The sequence below is a fragment of the Rhyacophila brunnea genome, unplaced genomic scaffold (genome assembly GCF_057557595.1).
Source record: "Rhyacophila brunnea isolate RB1 unplaced genomic scaffold, BYU_Rbru_1.0 scaffold_6, whole genome shotgun sequence".
NCBI lineage: Eukaryota > Metazoa > Arthropoda > Insecta > Trichoptera > Rhyacophilidae > Rhyacophila > Rhyacophila brunnea.
This window is the reverse complement of record NW_028233276.1, coordinates 25,848,468-25,871,568: the sequence shown is the minus strand read 5'-3', so window position 1 is coordinate 25,871,568 and position 23,101 is coordinate 25,848,468. Positions and strand designations below refer to the sequence as shown.

At 31.9% G+C, this 23,101-nt stretch overlaps 2 protein-coding genes and 1 pseudogene across 2 annotated transcripts in view; all 3 read right to left on the bottom strand.

Moving 5' to 3' along the window:
* The window catches only part of LOC147065456 (neurobeachin-like protein 1), a 177,316-nt gene that overhangs the window by 28,883 nt on the left and 125,332 nt on the right, over positions 1–23,101 (bottom strand). The window lies entirely within an intron of this gene.
* Positions 542–2,610, bottom strand: LOC147065460 (uncharacterized). The gene is made up of 2 exons (XM_085957221.1): positions 2,485–2,610; positions 542–1,635 (listed from the first exon to the last, which is right to left on the bottom strand). The coding sequence occupies exons 1-2, from the start codon at positions 2,494–2,496 to the stop codon at positions 718–720; spliced, it is 930 nt and encodes a 309-aa protein (XP_085813347.1). The 5' UTR covers positions 2,497–2,610; the 3' UTR covers positions 542–717.
* Positions 15,395–16,737, bottom strand: LOC147065459 (larval cuticle protein A2B pseudogene; annotated as a pseudogene).

Here is a 23,101-nt window from a genome sequence, read left to right as displayed (position 1 = left end):
AATGAAGAAAATAAAACAAGTAGTTAAAATTGCATTCGTAGTAGTCTTTATTTCACGCAAGCATTGCGTTGAAACAATTAATTAATATACATTAACATTATGACTATATACATTCATAATAAATAACAGTTAACACGATACATTCGTACTTTTAAAGCTGTCAACATTATACCATAAGATTAACACTAATATGAGATGAGAATGGATAAGCCGTATGAACGATTGCGAAGTCTTAAATAGATTTGATTCAAAGATTCCTGAATACACAAGATACAATATAACAGATTTATAAGTATGCAAGTTTTGCAATATGTACTAATCATCGATTCATTAAAGACAATCAATAACAAGTGAAAAGAAATCAGTCAAAAAAAATGAAAACGATATTATTATATACAAATGATAATAATTAGAAATTAAAAATAAAATAAATGAATATAAATGATAGAGTATGAATTGCGATAGAAATGATTGAGAAATCGTAATATGACGAAATCATAATGATATTACACATGTACTAAAAAGAAACATTTTTTTTTTAAATATTTATATGGCAAGATTAATAATAGGTAGGTATACAAAACTCTTACAGTGTCACCACCTGGGCGACTATGCAGAATAAAATCAATACATCAGTAGAGACTATCTGACACGATCCTGCCAAGCGTAATCGAGGAATCAAACCTTCGGGTTGTCGAGACGATGAGTGAGATTCGGTTACCAGGAGTGTCCTGAGGAGTAGGCGGGTGCGTGAGCGACGTGGACGGGCGCTGCGGCGATCACTTTGGTGATAGGAGCAGCGACTACTTTAGCGCCGCCTGTCCTCTCCACGACAGCGTTGAATCCGTTTACGTGGTCAGCAGTATAAGTGACCTTCCTCACATGACCGTCGGGTTCTACCAGACTGTAGCTTCCGTGCACGACTCCGTTTTCAAGATGCTCTTCGGCACTCTTTGAATCGCCAGTATGAGGATCTGTCACTCCATATGCGAAACTGTACTTTGGGTTGGGGTCGACGGGTTCAGCAATAACTTTTTGTACTATCTGTTTCTGGATGACAGGAGTTTGGTAGACCTGTGGGGCAGCGTGGATTACTTGTGGAGCTGCGTGGACAATCTGCGGTTGTGCGTGAACGATTTGCGGCTGGGCATGAATAATCTGTGGTTGAGCGTGAACAATCTGTGGTTGAGCGTGAATAATCTGTGGTTGAGCGTGAACAAACTGTGGTTGAGCGTGAACGATCTGAGGTTGAGCGTGGATAATTTGCGGTTGAGCGTGAATCATATGTGACTGGGCGTGGACAATCTGCGGCTGGGCATGGATGATTTGGGGTTGCTGGTGGATAATCTGAGGTGCCGCATGTACGATCTGTGGCTGCTGGTAGGCGATGCTCTTCTGGTAGACCGGGGCGGAGTGCACGACCTGGGTGTAAGCGGGGGCTGCCTTTTGGATAGCGAGAGTTTGAGTGTAGACAGGTTGAGCCTGGACGATTTGTTTAGTGACAGGCGCCGCGACGCTGTAGCTCACTGCGTGACCGCCGCCTCCGTGCGAGTATCCTCCCCCGTGCGAATAGCTGCCGTAGTCATCGTAGGGCGCCGCCGCAACCGTCGCCAGCACAAGACCCAACGAAAATACCTGTACGAAATATTAAATGGTAATAACCAACGTCTGCACACTCATATGATTTTTAACTTATTTTTTTTAATATATACTTATATTATTTTTAACACTAAAACAGGTCATGATGCCCAACGATAATAGTGTAGTGAAACGGTAGTGTATTTAGTAATCGAAGAGAAATAATCAGAAACACAAAAGGCTTTTAGAAAATCACATAAATATATTGTGACCTCACCGAGGATCGAACTCGGAATCCCAGATGAAAAGCCAGCGCCTTACGCACTGGACTACGAGGGCCATCGATGATGATCTTTACCAAATCAATTTTATAGGACATATTATTATGAATGATAGAAACATTTTCATTATTTTACTATCATATTAAAAAACCAGCATTAATATTAAAAAAATATATACAGTATTATTATTTGCTTAATAACGAAACAGTATTAGGTTTTTTTTAGCGCAAAGACAAAATACTTAAAATTCCGTCAAATAGGTAGGTACCTATCTTCAGTTGATATCATTAATTTTCATTTCGCTTCGTTTAACAATAACTTATACCTAAATATTTTATAACACTTATATCGTATTTTAAACTATTATGTATATATAGACGTAAATGACTCAAAGAGATCATATTTTAAAGATAAACACTAGAAACTCTTGCATTATTAATAATAAAAACTATTTAGTTATATAACAAATATATTTATTAAGATATCAATTACTCAATCTAATTATTTTTTAAATAGTATACTATTAATATTAAATTTCACATTTTTTGGGAAAGTTTATCACAAAAAAATGTGAAAATTAGTGAAATTTAGTATTAATATTTTAAACTTAGTAATTTTCTTTCACCTGTGCAAACATGATGGTCCGATACTGCTAATTATTGCTAGACGGTGGTTTGGGAGCTTTCAACTAGTGTTAAGATGTTGAATGGAAGAGGCTGGTGACTGTTGGCGTTGCGGATTCGCTTGTGATGTCTCCAACGGCCGGGGAGGCTTTTAAAGCAGCCGAGGAGGCACCGCGGAGGCTGCACGTCGGAGGAATTCCGCAACATTTTTTTTCTTCTCATTTTCAAAGGTGATATACAACGACGGGCCGCTTAGAAACTTGCATTACTCATAATCTATATAAGTCTATAAAGCAATTATTTACATCATCGCACATTGGAAGCAGGTATGTAAAATATTTAAATTCAAATAATTTATGCATATAATGTTTATTCATTTGATAAAAATAAATGAAATAAAATATGATATACTAAAAACACAATCACACAAAACATGTGAAATGAAAAGAGAAAAGTAATATAGCTACCTAATTAAATTTGCAATTTCAATTGTAAGACGCGACTGAACTACATCTTATATATTTAATATCTATTTATTATTATTTGTAACTATTTTTTATTCAAAGAATAATTCACAAGATTTAATAATTTATCATTCTTTGAACACACACAATTTGGAAGCATCTTGAACAAAGCACATTGGTGAGAATTCAATGTTACAGATTGAAGTCCAGTCCGGCGTCATATTTTACCACGTTTTTATTAGCTCGTATTCTTGTTTGTCCAGTACAAATTTTTTCTTGTTTGTCCAAGATTTGTATTGGACGATTGAAGATTTTTAACTAACTTCCCGAATAGCTAGACATTTGAAACTTTTAGAATATATCAGAACACGATCACAATGCATTCTTTTAATATTTTTAGCCATCTTTAAGCAGAATTGAATTCATTTTCTGTTAATTCTATTTTGTATGGAAAGTTATTTCGGAAAAAAATCGTAAAAAGTAAAACACTATTATTGGTTGCTAAGGGGGTCCTAGCAACTAAATTATTAATATATATGTGCGTTACTATGGAAATCAATATGAAATGTCAAAATGACATTTCAGTATTCTATATTTATTCAGTATTTCTATCAAATACAAAAAAGTATTTATTAATACATAGAATTGTCAAGTTTATATGATTCAATAGAAAATTTTAAAACGTGGTATATAAAAAGTTCTTTTTATCTTGTAATTATTTTATATCAAGATGTATTCTGATAAGTACGCTTCTCATAATGTATATTTAAAATCTTGTTAATATATTAAGTTACAATTAAAGATTAATTAATGTACTATAAAATTAGAGACAAAAGTCTCGTCATTTTTTTTTTAAATATTTTATAATAGTATATTATATATAATAGTATATATATATATATATATATAATAGTATATATATATATATAATAGTATATATATATAATATTATATTTATAATAGTACATTTATAATAATAGTATCCATTATAAGTATCGGAAAATATTTAGACAGTGCACTGTCACACGGTCACACGCGATAACCACAAAACGCTGCGTCTTGTAGCAGGAAGTTGCAGATCAGGTATTCGTTATAGGGACGGTGAGAAAATTGCATACGCACTCTTTAATATATGGAAATTAAACCCGCACGTATGTCCAAACCATCCCCGTAATGAACACTCTATCTGAGATTTCTTACCATCGGACGCAACATCTTGTGGCTTTAATATACGATACGATGGCTCTCAGGAGGCACCTAGATGGTTTTTCAATCAAGATAAAATTATAGAAACAATAAACCTCGTCTATGAAGATGACGTATTGACGATTGTTAACATTGTTTAAAATATAAAATGTATAATGATCATGATTTATCTTATTCTGAGATCGTAATCTACCTATTGATTCAATTGGCAGAGATATTAATATTGGCTTTTACACTTTTAACTGGTTAGGTAATTTTTCAGTCCTCATATAGTTACTTTTTTGTAAAATCTATTGTTTTTGATAGCATATTTGAATACAAATATTGTTTTTTATAAAAAAAAAATGAGTTTTAAACAATTCCCTACTACACTCTGTCGTTAAGTTTAGTGAACGATTTATACACGCATTTTCGAGCTTTCCTTGCATAGTATCCTATTCTTATTTCGTTCATTTGATATCTGACCATGTTCAACAGTAATAAAATTACTAAAATTATATGTAAAAAATTGTTAACTCGCCTTTTTCATATGAACTTAACAACCCCTGACGAATCCATTCATACATCCCATATGCACTAAACAAGAGTGTTGCAGCATCTCGATCGAGATCGCTATTTGCGATCCCCCATCTTCGGATCTCTTCGCTCCTAATCGTCGAGCCGCAAGATTGACAGAGACACACGCCTATTGCGATGCTGACTTTTAATTGGTGCAAGTGCGAAAAATGCGAGCTAGTGGTTTTCCTCACATCTAGATTTTATTGGCGTACGAAAGGTATTTGATCGATATTTGGACCATCGTGCTAATAGACGCACGCACTTTTTTATAAAAATAATAACCTCTAGATATAAAATAAAATATTAATTAAGAAAAATCACTATGTATTTCAATAATTATTGGTAAATAATATAATTCAGAGTAGGGCAGTGTATTATATCATTGCACCGTGTATGTAGCATACTTGGCTTACTACTTAGCGAGATATTTTGAAGCAATTTGTTTATAACACATTTTACTGTTCAATTAAAAATCCCCACCCCAAATTCCTACTAAATTATTGTATTAAAATAATTATATAGACACAATATACACATGAGTACAATTTTCGTTTGTATGTTCGATAAAGGTTATTGTGTAACACGTATCATCTTATATAATATATATGGTATACACCAAGTGATAAAGACATTCTATAAATCATGTTGAATTACCACTAAATAATCGCAGTCTCTTGAAAAAATACCTTGTTTATAGTTTGTTTTACATTATTTGGAATACTCAGATGATTTGTATAGATATAATATATTTTTTTCAGAGTTTTCTTACACTCTAAAGAAGGATATTCAACACTTATATTATAAGTTATAAGCATCGGTATATGTACTAATTTGCCAACTAGAAGGTTTCGTCAACAGTTATAATATTATACGACGTATTTTGAATACAGTATATTATACCTTAATATCTAGTTAAAAATAACTAAGACATCTCACAGTCGATTATTTTGATTTGACTAATGTGGTAATTAATCAGACGTACAACTGACCTATTTCCATTCATTACAAAAGATCAATAGTATTAATAGAACTGTTAGTCTATTAATATCCGTGTGGTCGGTTAGAACTCAACAACCGCTGGACCAATATTGATTATACTTCCACAGCGTACAGAGTACACTAGTGGCTCAGTGAGGTGAGATGCCAGTATCATCTACGCATATATCTAAGTACTGTATAAGTATCGAATCAGTCTTTTCATTCTTCATTCGCGCAGACAAAATCGCGGAAAATCTCCAGTAAAATATAATATATCACTGACGTTTCATAATATAAAACTTCCGATTTTACATGAACTAATTTAAATCATGTTACAAATTACGAATATTATGTTTCTATTGCATAAAAAAAACATTACAACTATATTTTTATGTGTTCGCGTCTATAAATGGAAAAATCTTAGCAAAGCAGTAGGTTGTAGCTTTAACGAGATTTACTAAATTCAGCAAATCGTGTTTAGCATTATTTACGACGTGCAAAGAACGTGAATGCTTTTGAACAGCCATAACTTAGACCCAACGAGAAGGTATTGTAGATTACTGATTCATACTATGTGGGTGTACGCAAAAAACTGTGTGAACAAAGAGAGTGATGACTTAAAATTTAAATAAATACGTAACATAGGTACACTTCGCTATTAAGTTGCAATCCCAGGATTCAGCTCGATTTCGAGATCCTGAATAAAGCTTAATACAAACGTATTTATTTTCTCGTAATTACGGGATCGGCAACCTGTACATAAAAATTACGTTTACGCGGTAGAACTCTATTTTAATGGTTTTAAAAACATAAGTTGTTTGGCAAGTCTACTATATTTATATTGATGGCTCTTTACGCTGAGGCTGGCTATAAACCCACGATTACAGAATTTTTAAGACAACAAATTTTTAATAACCCAAACTGAATGCTTTCAATTTCAAGTAATGACAGAAATAGAGATTACATTATGTTAAACCTATCTGCTTCATTTCATACTACAGTTGTGTAGTCTCATTTACTGTAAATATTTATTTTTATTTTTAGATTCAAACATTAAATATTTATTTCTAAATAGTTCAAATATCATTGTTAGTCCGGCAGTATCATTCGAAGTGTTCACTTTTATATAAAATCATTATATTGAGCCGCTATAAAATTTACCCATTTACAATCAAACCTTCCGAAGATGGGTTTATAACTCGTAGCAGCTGTCAACGTAAATGACTCAATTAAAGTAGAATTAATAAAAATCATTTTGTTTCAAAGCCATTACTTAGGAGCCCCTAAATTCCAAAGTAGCGGAAACGAATTCAATTTTCTACAATTATTACCGTCTGAATTTTTGGCGATGTTTTTACTATTTTATAGGCTTTAAATTTGTAGTCAGCGCCATAAAATACATGTGCAAACTGAAAAATCAATCAAATCAGACTGTAATTATAAAAAATGGATTTTTTTTTCTCTACCATTTTGAAGTTTAGAGACTCCTGCGAGTCTATTCTATCCAGAAGCCTGCTTTCGGTCCGCTACGGCAGCTAAATAGGGTAGGAAAGTATCGACTTATTAACACTTATTGGAACAATTACAATAAGTTAACCATCTGAACTGTCAAAACTGTCTATCTCGGTCTAAAATGTATCACAGCCATGAGAGGTGCTGTTAAAACATAGAACTTATTGTAACAATTATAACTAAATTATTGTAATTGTTACAATAAGTGTTAATAATTCGATACTTTTCTACCCTATTTAGCTGCCGTAGCGGACCGAAAGCAGCCTTGTGTATAGAATAGACTCGCTGGGAAAAATACCCTTTTGATACTCCGCTGGACCATTTGTGTTAAAATATGTTAAAGTGAGGACTATTAAATTAACAGGTCCACATATGAAATTAGCTACAGATGAATTCGCACTACAGGTGTATTTGCAGAGTAATTCATACTACTGCTATGACATTTATTTGCCTATTTTCGGGGTGTATAAAAAGACATTCTGCCACGATGAGTAGATACGCAAGCAACCATTAGTACTATGAAAATCATGTAAAATGTATGTAAAACCATTTATAATAATTGCACACTTATATTCTTCATGCGCTTGCAAAATAATTTCAAAAGTCATAACAAAAATTACGTAGGTATAAGACTAAGTATAATTCTTTGGGTTACATACATAATATTATTAATTAGACAATTTAGGACTTATTGCAATATCTTCTTCATTTATGGAGCAAGTTAGACTTGTCTTAACATAATAGATTTTTTATACAATTTGTTTACGGTTCTTTTCGACATTTGCTGCTATACAAATCATACGTCCACCACTTAAATTTTAATTATTCATACCAATCAGTGGTAATATATTAAGTAAAGGAATCAACGTTTCACCTGTCGTAAGCTATACCATAATATTATATTAGTAAAATCATGCATAGGATGAAGTATGGAGAGTGAACGAATTTATTGAGATTTCATAATGTTGAGCCAATAAAATTTGTCTCACGAGCATAACGAACAGGATATCGTTAGTCGTTAAGAAATATGTAGCATATCATGTATTGACGAGTAAACCTGCAGATCGGATACTGTTATGTAAATATATGGGAAAATATCTTTACAAAATAATTACTCTATGACCAATTTGTAAACACCTAAAACAGGGCCGATGGAGACTTTTGTAAATCTTTTTATTAACAATTAATTGAATATAAATAATTTGGAACAAACTCAATAATTTTTTTTCGACCATGTCCGATCCTAATAGGATCATATGGACCTCCACAGGGTAGAGGTTTGTATTAACAGATTTTGTTTTTTACGAGAAATGGATGTCAGCCTCTTGCTCAACCTATTAGGTCCATACCCTGACTCACACACAAATTGAAAAACAATATGTATACTTGCCAGACCCAGGATTCGAACCTGAGACCCACGGCGCGGCCAACGTGGGTGTCAATAATATAATCTATATATTATTAGAAACAAATAAACCTTGGATTGAGATGGAAGTGGGTTAAAGTCTAAGATTTTTCCAATACGTATATTTCTGAGGTTGTTCCAAATTACGTGTGATTAATTATGAATGATACGTACCTAAATCTTTACGATTTACAACACAAATATGGAGTCTACCAAAGCAACCGCCCCGCATCACACTCTGTCTAAATTGAGCTATTTGTTTAAACATGTTTAATACCGTTACTTTTTCAGGTGAATGTCTTTAATGTATAATTTGTAATTTTCACTAAGTTTTCATAAAATAAAAAAAATTAACTACAGTGATTGTGTTATCTCACATGTGAAAATGGGGCGACTCCATTGGGCAAACCATGTATCAAGGGTGATTGATACAGTGACGGTTTAATGGTGCAACATTAAGGCAAGGGATTGCAATACCGAATGAAAAATTAAATACCGGGTTTTTCGGTATTTCTTATTGAATACCGGTATTAATACCGGTATTTATTAAACATTAAAAAACAGAAGTAGGTTCTTATCAATAAATATAGCTATTAAAATCTTTTTAAAATATTATTTTATAGCAAAACCTACATACCTACATTATTTATTATGACATTTAAAAATATGTATTTATCATAGTTGTAGAACTAGTGATTTTTTACAAATAATTTGAATATATAGATAATTTTAACTAAAAGTCCTCAAAAGTTCATCAAGTGCAAATACGTCCGGCTGCAGGAAAAGCTTCTTAAATTCAACGCTCGGATGTTATTTTGAAATAATATTATGATAATTCATCGCGACAATTACTTATATAATTGTATTTGACGAAATTTGTTTTATTATTTTTTCACCTCTGTTAGATTCACTCAATATATTTTCATTTTAGCAGCATATAACTTATAATTCATTTTCAAAAACGTAAACGACTGCGCTTTCTTAATCCCGGAAATTCCGGTATTTTGGATTTTTAAAACCGGTATTTCGGTATTGATAAATACTGGAATACCGGTATTTCAATCCTTAATTAAGACACAACATCCCCAATGCTACGCTAATGGAATAAGCTTGTGTTTGGCAGAGGGGAATGAAGATGTTTCCTGGAGATCCGCATTGGTTTATAATGCTGATGATGATACTAATATGGTTTTCTTTTATTATGTGTAAGTATAACAGATGTATTGCCGAAATTCTTTATATGATTAAATTGTAGTTAAAAATATTTAAAAGATTTTATATATTATAAGGATTAACGATCACTAACTATGATCACACAATTCATACCAATGACGAAATTTCTACATTTAATTTTATTTAATGGTGTTGCCCTTAATGTTTTTTTGTTTTGTTTTCAGTTTCGTGCTCATTTTATATACTTGTTATAATATTAGTATGTCCATTATAAGAACATCATTTCGTAATTTCTAATCGCCAATTGCTCGTAAGAGTACTAAGCAAAAAAAGACAATTGTAAAGTTCATTAAATCCGTTTATCTCAATGGTTTAAATATTAAAATTTTATGTAAGAACCTACCTACAATCTAGAATCTATAATAGGTAGAACATTTTTTTTATCACATACATACTCTGAATGCCAAGTGCGTTGAAAATTGATCAATAATTACGCTCTTATAGCAGTTGTTAATATTTAATAAATAGTTTTAAACTAGTTCAGACGTCGTAATGTTTTATTTTATTACAGCATTATTCATCTTAACATTTATTTTTAAATTCAATTAAAATTGTTGCATATACATTTTTTTCTTACCTTTTTGCAACAAGGCGTAGGTTAATATTACAGCTTGCAATCCCAGGATCATGGTCTATTTCTCGATCCTAAAATCCCGGGATTTTGTCATTAGTTATTTTTAAAAAATTATGTAAACTAGTTAAAAAAATGTATTATTTTCCACATTTAAAAAAATAAAGTTTGTTTTAAATACTTTTCAACTTCGTCATATTTTAGAGACGGTTATTGTAATTAACAATAGCGTCATATTATTGTAAATTTGAGCGCCGCCACACACCATGCACCACACCATATCTTAATCGGACATATCACGACATTCTAACCCTGGGAATATCTCGGGAGCAGTTACTCAAGACTGGAGCACTGAAAAATGCTTTATAGGAGTCTACTAGACTTTGAATTAAGTATTCCCATTTGAGAGATGAGCAGAGAAGCAAAATTTAAAATGATAACATTCTTACCGATAATAATGACTAAATAAGAAAAAAGAATTTCAGAAGAGTACTTTGTATGTTGTAATTGGCATGTTATATTAGCTATGGTACAAATACAAAAAAAAACACTATATTTTAGCTAGGTGATATTTGTCACCAATGCCGGGATCCCAGGATTGGGATCGATAATCTTATTTCTAAATCATCAAATTTTAAATTCTGTCTGGAATTTGGATTCCTAGACAACATCGCAATACTAAATAAAATATCTGTTATATAATATTTAATACATTGTTTTATTCGGACCGTTTTTTTTTTACTATATTATATTACATTTAACACGAAGAAATTACATGATTTCTCTTTTGTAACATCTCAGAAACGAACGAGTAAACAAATGTTACGATAAAAAATATATATATCAGGTGTTATCGAAAAAACAGATTCATTATAAATTACGTTAATTTAAGCAAAATACTTTTCTATAACATTGATTGGAAAATAGTTCTTTATATCATTAAAATATTAATAATAAAATCAATAATTTATTCCACAACATAATATCATGTATGTGTCCAACGATATGAAAATGGATAAATTTTGATAAATTCAATATCAATAACTCGGTCTCGATAAACGTAATATATAATAATTTTCGAGCAAAATATATTATATCGGTTGATTAATAACCAGTCTTATATTAAGTGTAACATAAAAACATTAATTTTTACTAGATTTTAATTAGAAATACAAGTTGTTTTGACACAGTAAAGTATCGATATAAATAAAACATCTTAATTGAAGGATCGCCACAATTGACAGTAAGTAGACAAATAGACGAAAATGACCTTTTATAATATAAAATTAAAATGTCACACGATGGTAAGGTAGTTATTTTAATGAACATCCAAATAGTCAATACTATAACATCCAACTTCGTTCTGTATTTTTTTTAATGTATACCATTTTCCCATCTGAGCGCAGCAGGGTCCTCGCTTTAGTTCAAACACGCTTTGAAAAATAACAACATAATATACTTTCTTTACAGATTCGGGACTCTAACCCCGCATCCACGGTTACAGTGATATATGCACTCCAATAACTAACGCAATGTTGAACTTAAGATATATTTACAATATACGAGGGTGGGTCAATAAGTCCTTAGAAAAGCCGACAGGTGGCGCGACTAGTACTGTAAGCGGTTTGTTTTCATGCAGCGGCACTACCGATTCAGTATGCTGCGAAGTTTCAATCAGATTGGTCGGGTTGTTGTGTGTTTCTCGTACATTTAAAAAAAAAATTGCTTGTGGAAAATGGAAAAATGGAAAATGGAGAAAATTGAGTTTAGAGCTGTTATTAAACATTTTAATATAAAAGGGTTAACAGCAAAGGAAATAAAAAATGAGTTGGATTTAGTTCACGGTATATCTGCTCCTTCACTTGCAACTATTTATAACTGGTTAAATGAATTTAAACGTGGTCGTACATCAACAAAGGATGAACCACGCTCAGGACGTCCTGTAGAGGTGACTACACCAGAAATGATCAATAAAATCCACGATATGGTGTTAAGTGACCGAAGATTAAAGTTGAGTGAGATAATTGAGGTTACAGGGATCTCAAAAGATAGCGTCATTTCTATTTTACATGACAAATTGGGCTTGAAAAATATTTCTGCAAGATGGGTGCCGCGTTTGCTCACAGTCGACAATAAACGCAATAGGGTGGTGGCCTCTAAAGCCCTGTTGTCGCTCATGCAACGCAATCCGGATGAATTTTTTCGTCGTTTTCTGACTGTAGATGAAACATGGATACACCACTATACTCCCGAGACGAAAGAACAGTCAAAGCAGTGGATTGCGAAGGCAAACCATGTCCAAAGAAGGCGAAAACCGTAAAATCAGCTGGTAAGGTTATGGCTACTGTATTTTGGGATGCACGTGAAATTATTTTCGTTGACTATTTGGAAAAAGGAAAAACAATAACAGGGGATTATTATGCATCTTTATTGGACCAGCTAAAAAACAAAATTGAAGAAAAACGGCCTCATTTAAACAGGAAAAAAATCCTCTTTCATCAGGACAATGCCCGTGTTCACACATGTTTACGATCAATGGCTAAAATTGAAGAATTGAAGTTCGAATTGGTCGACCACCCACCGTATTCGCCAGATTTAGCCCCCAGTGACTTTTTCCTTTTCCCAAACTTAAAAAAATGGCTAAGTGGACAACGTTTTTTTTCAAATGAAGAAGTCATCGATCGGACAAATGCTTATTTTGAGGACCTTCCGAAAACTTATTTTTCTGACGGTTTAAAAAAAATTGAGAAACGTCTAACCAAGTGTATTGAGCTCCAAGGAGATTATGTTGAGAAATAAAAAAAAAAATACAAAAAAAAAAACTGTTTTAATGCTTTTTTCTAAGGAATTATTGACCCACCCTCGTACTATATTTCTTGTATAGACAATGAGCTTAAAAGTATGAAAGTGAACTCCCGGGACTTAAAGTTTAACTAGCAGTTCTTACATGAAATGCTTATCAAAATGCGTCGGGTGTCGTATTTTTTTTCTAAAAAAGATTTTTTCTAGTAGGTATATACGTGATATAATCTAAACTTATGTTACATTCTCAAACTGTATATAAGTCAGTTTGATAAAGTCACGGACATTATCCAATATAGATACATACAGCTTCAAATAAAGCAGTCTCAAAAAATATTTTGAACTCGTTGCACCATAAGGCCGTATTTGAACTGATACGGGCCCCAAATAACCGACCCATTCTTTATTATCGAGACGACTGATAATAATCTCCGTACAATGATAAACGCTAGTGTATTACAGAGATTCCTCTCAAGTCAGAATCAAAATGACAACATGCCCATTAACATCTATAAATACGGATTCGCGACAAATTAAAATCGATATTAGGCAACAGTATCAAAAAGGGATCAAACAAGTTTAGGCGTTTCTAATGTCTAATGAAATCATTGATACCTTTAAGGTATTGCCGGTCAATTAAGAGAATTTATTTTTTTATAGAGCGCGCACGCTGCACGTTACTAATGGCATTTGATGTCTGGGTAAAAACATACCTTATTTTATTACTTTCGACTTAGGTTAATTTTCAACCATAAAAATTATGCGCAAAGTTGCAAAGTCTTGGCACACTAACTAGGTATTGCTTTGTATAATTAATTTATATGTGAGTATGTGACATGAATTTTATAACTCCACATGTGTTTTAAAAGGTGTAACAAATTTAAAACGAAACACTCTTAATACTCTAATCAATTTGCAAACTTACAAAAGTTTGTCATTCATTTTCCAGCTGATAGATCATATTCATTAAAAGACCGATCCTACTGTCATTCTTGGGAATAATTGCTGTTAATAAAGCTATTTAAACTCAAGAAATTAAGGAATTTAAACATCTGAGATAGCTTAGTTTAATTAATAAATATTGAAAATTATCAAACAAGTAATATTTCTTAAAAAAAAGTCTGTAATAACAATAAAATGTGCGACATTTTCAGGGTAAGTAATCATACAAAATATTTGTTCTAATAAGTTTACGGTGTGTTTTCAAATTATCTATATTCAATAAAGAAAGTTACATTCTCTAATCATGTGAATTATTCGTTGTTTAAAAAAATATTAGCAAGAGCTAGTACGTTAAGACTAAAATTTGAAGAGAGCCTAATCAAGGCCTATTATTGGTAGAGGAAGGACATATTCTTCTGACTTTGCGGCCACGACGAAATCACTTTGGAACGGTGTCAGTGTCATTTTAAATTAACAATACCTAAATGAGTCGCTTTCAATATTAACTAAATTTATAATTTCGTCGTAATTAGGTAAGATGCCGATGGCTCAATTGGTAAAACTCATTAGCTGGAATCAGGTGGATACAGGTTCGTGTACTGTCCGGCGTCGTATTTTTTCAAATATTTTTTTCTAATGGTTGTTTCTGGTTTGTGATTATGTATATATTATACAAAATCATATAACAGTATAAAAACCAACTGATATAATCAAAATGAAAATCGGGACAATGGCAACAATTGGACAAAAAAAACAAACTTTTCAATTTATATAAAATATACTCTTTAATAGGTATTTTATCACATACATCGGTATATCTTAAACAATAAAACACCAACAAAATAAAACAGAACAAAAATTATCCTAAATTGTGAACATTGAAGAAAATTGGAAATGAAAGATTTAAGGGTTGTATAAAACGAATAACAAAACAACGTAGAAAAAAGAATATAGTACAAAGATAATACGAGTCATATATTTCTTTTTTTGTACATAGAAATAGAAATAACGCTAAGAGACTATTTTGACAAAATGACGGCTATGCCTTTGATGCTAATTGCCATACATATTTCACATGAATAGCACTTGTATTAAAAACATAGGTAATTTGTCAAACAATAATAATTTAAGAAAACAAGAATGAAAATTGTTAAGAGAAGATAGAATCAGTATCACAACTTAATCTAACGAATACAGTCTTCAAGGGCAGCTTTAGTCCTACATATAGCGAGTCGAGGTCCTCATCCGAATACCTTCACACCAGCCGGGAAACCACCCTGGAAACCAGCGTGCAGAGGAAGAGGCGCATGAGCTGCCACGACCGGAGCGGCCGCGTGGACAACCGGAGCATGAGCATGAACAACCGGACCTCTCTGCACGACAGCATTGAACCCGTTGATGGAGTCAGCGGTATAGATCACAGTCCTGACTGAACCATCGGGTTCCACAAGGCTGTATGATCCCTTCACGATATCTCCATTCCTGGATTCTTCTTGGCTCTTCCTGTCTCCGGTAAGAGAATCGTGGACGTTGTAAGCGAAAGCATATTGCGGCAATGGATCATATTGCGTGTCTACACCGAGTGGAAGTGGTGCCACGCCATGAGCGAAGGGTACGACGCCGCAATGGGCGAGTTGGGCGAGGGCCATAACGGCTAAGCAGGAAATTGCTACCTGGTAATTCCAAATAAAAATACATATAATTGTAGATAAATAATACGTAATAAGTTAGCATTTGCTTTCAATTAAACTTTAAAGCAGTCATTATAATATGGGAAACGGTAAATTTTAAAGAGAATATATAATAATAACAAAATTATGTATATACCTATGTTATATTTTTCAAACATTAAAATAAATGTTATTCATATTTATAAGCAAAAAAAAAATCAGGTGAACAATACACAATGCTTCTATGATAAATACAGAACAACCGCATCGTTAGAGTTTTGGTAGTATAGAAATTATCATTGAGTTTAGTTGTGCACGTTTATTTTGTTCGAAGACACTTTTACGATAGAAATTTGGTCGAAACGAAAGGACCGATTCACGAATGGCAGTAAAGCATTTAAGTTGAATCGTCATTTAGCTCTTTTCTGAATTGAAATTACACGACTTTCAACAAAGAATATTATATTACGGAACTATTTAGAATGACTAGTTAAGTAAGTGTGTATGTGCTAGCCATAATTATTATCAAATTTATTTTGAATATGTCGAAATGTCATCTTTTAAAAAGAATATTACATTCTTAAATCTTGTGAATCATTCGTAGAATAAAAAAGTCTTATCATAAATAATTTTCAAACCTTTCTTAAATTCGCAAGAATTAACGCTTCAGCTAAGTTCCGATTGACAAAAACTACATTCGGTTTGAAAGCTTTTCTTCCATGTTTGAATGGACCCAAGAGTTTCGGCAAAGTTTCCTTCGTACAAGTGTTTTGTACAAATTACAGGCGGTATGCACTACAAAAGACAATGTATTGTTCAAAAAATCGTATTGCTGATGAGAAAACTCGAACTAGAATCCATTAATGACTAGAGCACTTAACAATATTCACTGAATGACTTACCTTGAAAGACATATCGACTTTGTTTATTGATTGAGGAGTGATGTTGAGTGTGAAAGCACAGAAGGTTGTATGAAATGTAACAGTCCTGTGTTATGCTTTTATAGTGAAATTACAATCGATTACAGCACAAGTCCGTCGCATTGTCAGAGTGGAAAGAAATTAGGTGTTGATTAAGAAAGGACGAGACGAGCATTATAATTGCTCTTCCTGTAAGTATATCACTAGAGTGCGCTCACAATTCGGTGGCAGCAAACTATGACAGTAAAAAATATATGTATTATTAATAGTGAAAAATGTCAGTTTAAATAAATATTTTACTTTCTTAACAGCCTAACATTTTTTTTACCATAAAAAATCTAATGATATATAATCTATAAACAAAAATATGATTGTGATGGAAAAAAGTATCAGCAATAAGAATTAATTCATCCTTAGCAGTAAAACCCACCCCTTTTCATCGTTCAAATATCTATTTCTGTATAATCCCTTTTTTCTCTTCTGATATATTGAAAAGGCACTTCTTGTGGGGATGGATGTCTTCCATTTTTGAGACATAGCCTGCCCAACGGAGTCGCTTCACTTTCACGTGTGAGACGAAAATGAATCATTATACCGCAATATCATCCTTTTCAAATTTATCCAGTATACTCTTATCATTTTGTATAGGACCCAACATTAAAATTCATACGTTCATTAAGAATATGTACCTACAGATAAAATGAACACTAGATGTAAACATTGTAAACCATATTTCTAATATTGCGTTTTAAAGAAGAGTTGAGAATTACATATTATGATTGATTAATTTTATTCGGAATATTACGTAATATGTACCTACCAAGTACATAATATATAATATGTACTGTTTGATAAAATTATTAAATTTTAAAAAGATAATCAGAGAAATTCAACACAGCTATCATCAAAACCATTTACAATAATCTTCAGATTCTTCAATTGTTTTTAAGTTGTAGGTACGTAAGTCATATTCTTTTTAATTATAATAACGCACATGATTTTCAAATTCTACTCCAGCGTTCTATACACAAGCCTGCTTTCGGTCCGCTACGGCAGCTAAATAGGGTAGGAAAGTATCGAAGTATTAACAATTATGGTAACAATTACAATAAGTTAACCGTATGAACTGTCAACACTGTCTATCTCGGTCTAAAATGTATCACAGCCAAGAGAGGTGCTGTTAAAACATAGTACTTATTGTAACAATTATAACTAAATTATTGTAATTGTTACAATAAGTGTTAATTATTCAATACTTTCCCACCCTATTTAGCTGCCATAGCGGACCGAAAGCAGCCTTGCGTATAGAATAGACCCGCTGGTAGTGGTAACCATTTTGATATTTGTACATTATTTACTAAATTTAAAAAATAAAGCTAAGTCTTTGGTAAGAAAATATTAAAAACACCTTTTATATGCATCAGAAATGACTTATTCTTATATTAATTGTCACTTTGGATATAATATGCACTTCTATTTTTGTTTGCTATCATATTCTATATGTAACTGTTAAACAGGTTGATAACTTATATACACACAAAATTTTATGTTCTGTGTTTAAATTCGGATTAATCTAAATATTTAATAATTCGTGCCGCAGGAGTCAGAACGTATTCTACCAAATGTAGTGCAATTCGTGAGTAGAGTGCATGTAATGTATTTGGAGCGCAAGTTGAGCTGTCACTTGCTGAGACTGGCAGTTAGTACGCGTCCGCACTGTCTGAATAAAATCGACAGTAGAAAGTGCTCCCGGCACCCCAAATCATAGCACAATTTATTCGCACGGAGGACGAATACGCAAGCGAATAATTTGCGAGACACTAAATTGACTACCTACTTATAAGCCCATTAAAATTTGCGTGTTAAAAACACAGATAAGTTCCGGTTGATAACCAACCATCAACAATAGGAATATGTCAAACTTCAGTTCCAATATTCTTAAAGTTCCTTTTATCAAGGCTTTTTGACTTACTATCCAATTCAAAAAAATGTCCGTCCGTCTCCGTAATTTAATTCACAATTGTTTAGAAATAAAACATCATGAAACTGAAAATTCTAAAACGATTTATTAAAACAAAATAACAAAGATGCAATTCTACATAAAGACACCGAATTGCTTACGATTATTGGTAATCAATCCAGGGAAATTAACAATAATAACTAATGAGAATGATAAGCTTGGTGTTGTGTTACCATTTTTTCTGTATTCGGGTACAACATAATTGCGACGATGTATGATTACATAGTCAAGGGGATAAGTTTTTGTTAAAAAAATGCCAAAGCAATATATTTGTGGCGTCTTCTTATTGCCTATTCGCTTTTCAACGCACCCTACTGCCCTAGGATCAGTATAATACCCCGAAATCACCCGATCGCCCACAGGGGAGCAATATCATCACCCTATCTATGTGAATCCATTATCCACCCATAATTATTGTAAAATTCGCTGATCGTGCGAGAAATAGTGCTTCAAAATTTTAGTCACATAAACGATTATTTTTAATCACTATATCAATTCAGACCAATTTACATGTGGAAGCAATAATGTGTACGAAAATCAAAATCGTCACTAGAATTATAAGCGCCTCGGTTGTACGTTAAAATAAATTATCTGTTCAAACAAAACCGAAATAACGAAATTAGAATCGATAGTATTTCAACAAATTTTCAAAAATCTGCCCAGATTATTTTTTAATTGCGTATCTGTATGATGTGTGATATTGGGAAATACTATCAATAACGATATTGATCAATTAATTATTTTGATCGACTTAATTAAGCGAGTAACCAATGTGTTACAAATATGCGTAAAAAATGTGCTACTGGATATGACATAACATGGCATTGACAGGGTTGCTACATTGATTCTCTTCCATAGCCGTATTTTGTAGAGATTTTGCATGTATGTGTAGTTGGAACACCATTTGTAGTTGTTTGGTATTTTAATTTGGTATGATGCTCAACTACTAAGTTTAATTTTATATTATGTATACATATTTGATTAATACAGAACCGTTTTTATGGTTGTTTTATTGTATACACTTTACTTATCACATTTTGAGGATGTATATATTTAGATAATATTAATTTAGGTATTAATCTACGTGAATTTAGTATTTAATAGTTTTACGTCATTCTCGGAAAAAAACACAGTATAGTGGAACGACTATTCAATTGATAGATTACATTATCAACTGCTTGATTGAAAAGTTTGATATCGTTAGTTCCATTTTTGTCGATAGATGTTACTATAATATATCGTCGGTGTTTTGTAAGAAGGGCGAATCAATCATTTTGGCGAAATCGAGATTTTAATGAAAAAATAATATGTACCTCACTAGCTTTGTTATGTAAAAACGGCGAATTTGTATCTCCACAGGAAAGTACTTAAAAACGATAATCGTAAGGGCGAATATCTACTTAGTATTACGAATAGCGAATGTGACATATTAGGCCTTTTAAAATATCATATATTAATGCCTTTTATGAGGACAGTATTCTTTTTAAGCTTTATTATAAACATGTTAGGCATTTATAATCATCCACAGGTAATTAACAAATAAATGTCAAAAGTTAAAAATCCTCCTCCTGTAAAATAGCATGTTGGTTAATTCGCCTTTTTTACAAAACAACGACGATATGTGAAGTCCTTAAATACAAAAACTATTTCATAATATATGTAGATATCTAGGTATCTACACAAATAGATACCCTAAACCCTTTTGATGCGGTAGATGTATAAGAAAATATGTTTTATAATTAATACTAATGCTAAATTACCTTTAAATTGCCTACCAGTTTATCTAACAATATTGTATTAACCTCGCTGAAAAGAAGTATGCGACTCATATAAGGTGTTCAATCGTATAACTTTACTATATTATATTAATAAAAACCGCAAAATTTAAGCGTAATTTGATATTCTTTGTCTTGTGCCGGCCACCACGAGGTCGGTCTTGACTGTAGCATACTTTCCGAAATAATTCGGTGGGACTACACCGTTGATCTTTCCTTGGATAATAAGCGGGAATATCCTGTAATACTGTCATCCTCTCATAATGTGGCGGGGATACCGTAGCTTTTATTAGTCTAGAGATGCTACGCAGAACCTATCAGTCCATTCACATTCATTTGAGGATATCAACCTGTCAGGCCAAGGAATTTTGACGGCATGATTATACAGCCATATCAGGACTCTCCTTCACATTTCCTTGTTTAACATGTTATGTATATAATTCGGAAACATTTAGAAACATATATATTTGAAAAAATATGGTGATTGATAGGACTCAGACCTGCGTTCATCGGATTGCGGCCAATGTGCTTTTTCCGAATTATTTTTGTTCAATAAAGAATGATACATGTCATAGGTACCTCAATTTAACTTAAACTTTATTACATTTCCAGCTAGGATATTCCAATTTGTCAAAAAAAATGATTGAATATATATTTTTTTAATAATCGTGATTATTTATTGTGATATAATAAGTATATCTCTTTAAAGTTCGTTTGTATTTTCTTTTCATTTCAACCACACATGAATTATTAGTAGGTATTTTTTTATACATAGGAGAAGAATATTTATTACTTTAAATTAAATTTAAAGAAAATGATTGGGCGTCCCTAGTTGCGCACCTTGTATAAAAAGTAAGTCGTCTAGCGGCCGTCGAAGAAAGTGAGATGATACGTGACGATTGCATTTACCAACTAAACCAGTCTGCTAACAACACTAACATCTGATTTAATTTTGCACTTGACAAAATTACACATTTAAAATACTTAATTCGGCATTATGTTAGATACATATAAGTTTAGCGTGGAAGTAAACTATCGAAAGAACCTTGTCAAAAAGAATCATTTGACCTACTTTCTTTAACATAAAAATATTTTCTACTTAGACAGGAAAGGTGGCGAACCTCATATGAGCTTCATGTTTAACATATTAGGAACCATAATTCAAATTTTATCAGTGCACGGAATTTTAGAAATACTACCATCAGTGGGAAAATAAATAATCTAGCAGCGTTCCTCAACCTCTTTGCAACCTGCGGCGACCGATGGAAATAGGAAAAATAATATTTCACGGGACCTATAACGCGGTTTTGAAAACTATTATTTATAAAGATTTTTTTATTACCTTTTAAATCTAATATTAAGTATAATCAACAAATATAACAGCCTTATTGCGAGGTAACAAAATATATTTGATGATTTTTTTTTTGTATTGAAATATTAAAAAAAAGACCAGTAAATAAAATTTCAATAATAAAACTTTGAGAAAGCAATAGTTTTACAAAATGAGTGCGTAATATGCTGCTGCATCTTTGATAGAATAGGGCTACAAAGCGCTGATCTAATTGTTTTACAACTTAGTTATGGATATTCTTCTTCCAGTGATATCCAAAATAAAGGCAATAGAAACCCGTCGTACACTATTATTAGTATTAATATATATTTTGTTTTATAATACATAAATTTGCAATTGATTTAATGTATATATTTTTCTATTTACAGTGTTTTTTGCGACCCGGGTTTCACTTGCGGAACCTTCAGGCATTATTTGTGCAAAAAATGTAACTCTGATACAAACTGGCGAATTCCGAGTCGTAAGAAATACAAAACTTAAATCAATTATAATTTAAATTTAAATTCCAAACACAAGTTATAACGTACATAATTACAGTATATAGAAACCCTAGAATAATGAGGATTATTCTAGGGTTTCCAAATCATGCTACTTTGGCAATCGATTTTTGTTTCTTAAATCAAAGTAGGTGACTATTTACTATTACTTCGATTACGAACCGACGCCGTGGAATTTCTCCAATATTTTTTAGATGTAACTACTTGAACTTGCTAATAATTTATAATTAGCTATTTCTTTTATTCAACGAATAATTCACAAGATTAAAGAATATATCATTCTGATTATTGTTCTTGTTATTGGTGTTCTAGTTATTGACTATTGTGTATTCAATTATATAATTATGTTCAATAATCAGAATGATATATTATTTAATCTTGTGAATTATTCGTTGAATAAAAGGAATAGTTAATTATAAATTAAATATATATATTATTATGAGAAGCAATATTGTTGACTACAGCTATTGCTCTCACAATTGTCAACTCTAATGGTAAATTAGTTCATTGACATAAAAAATAGCTCAGTGCTCCCAATTACTTAGATTTCTTTATAATTAACTAATTACAAGATAACGAGAACTTTTTATATACCACGTTTTTAAATTTTCTGTTGAATCATATAAACTTGACAATTCTTCTGTAGATTATTGATAGAAATACTGAATAAAATATATAGAATACTGAAATGTCATTTTGACATTTCATACTGATT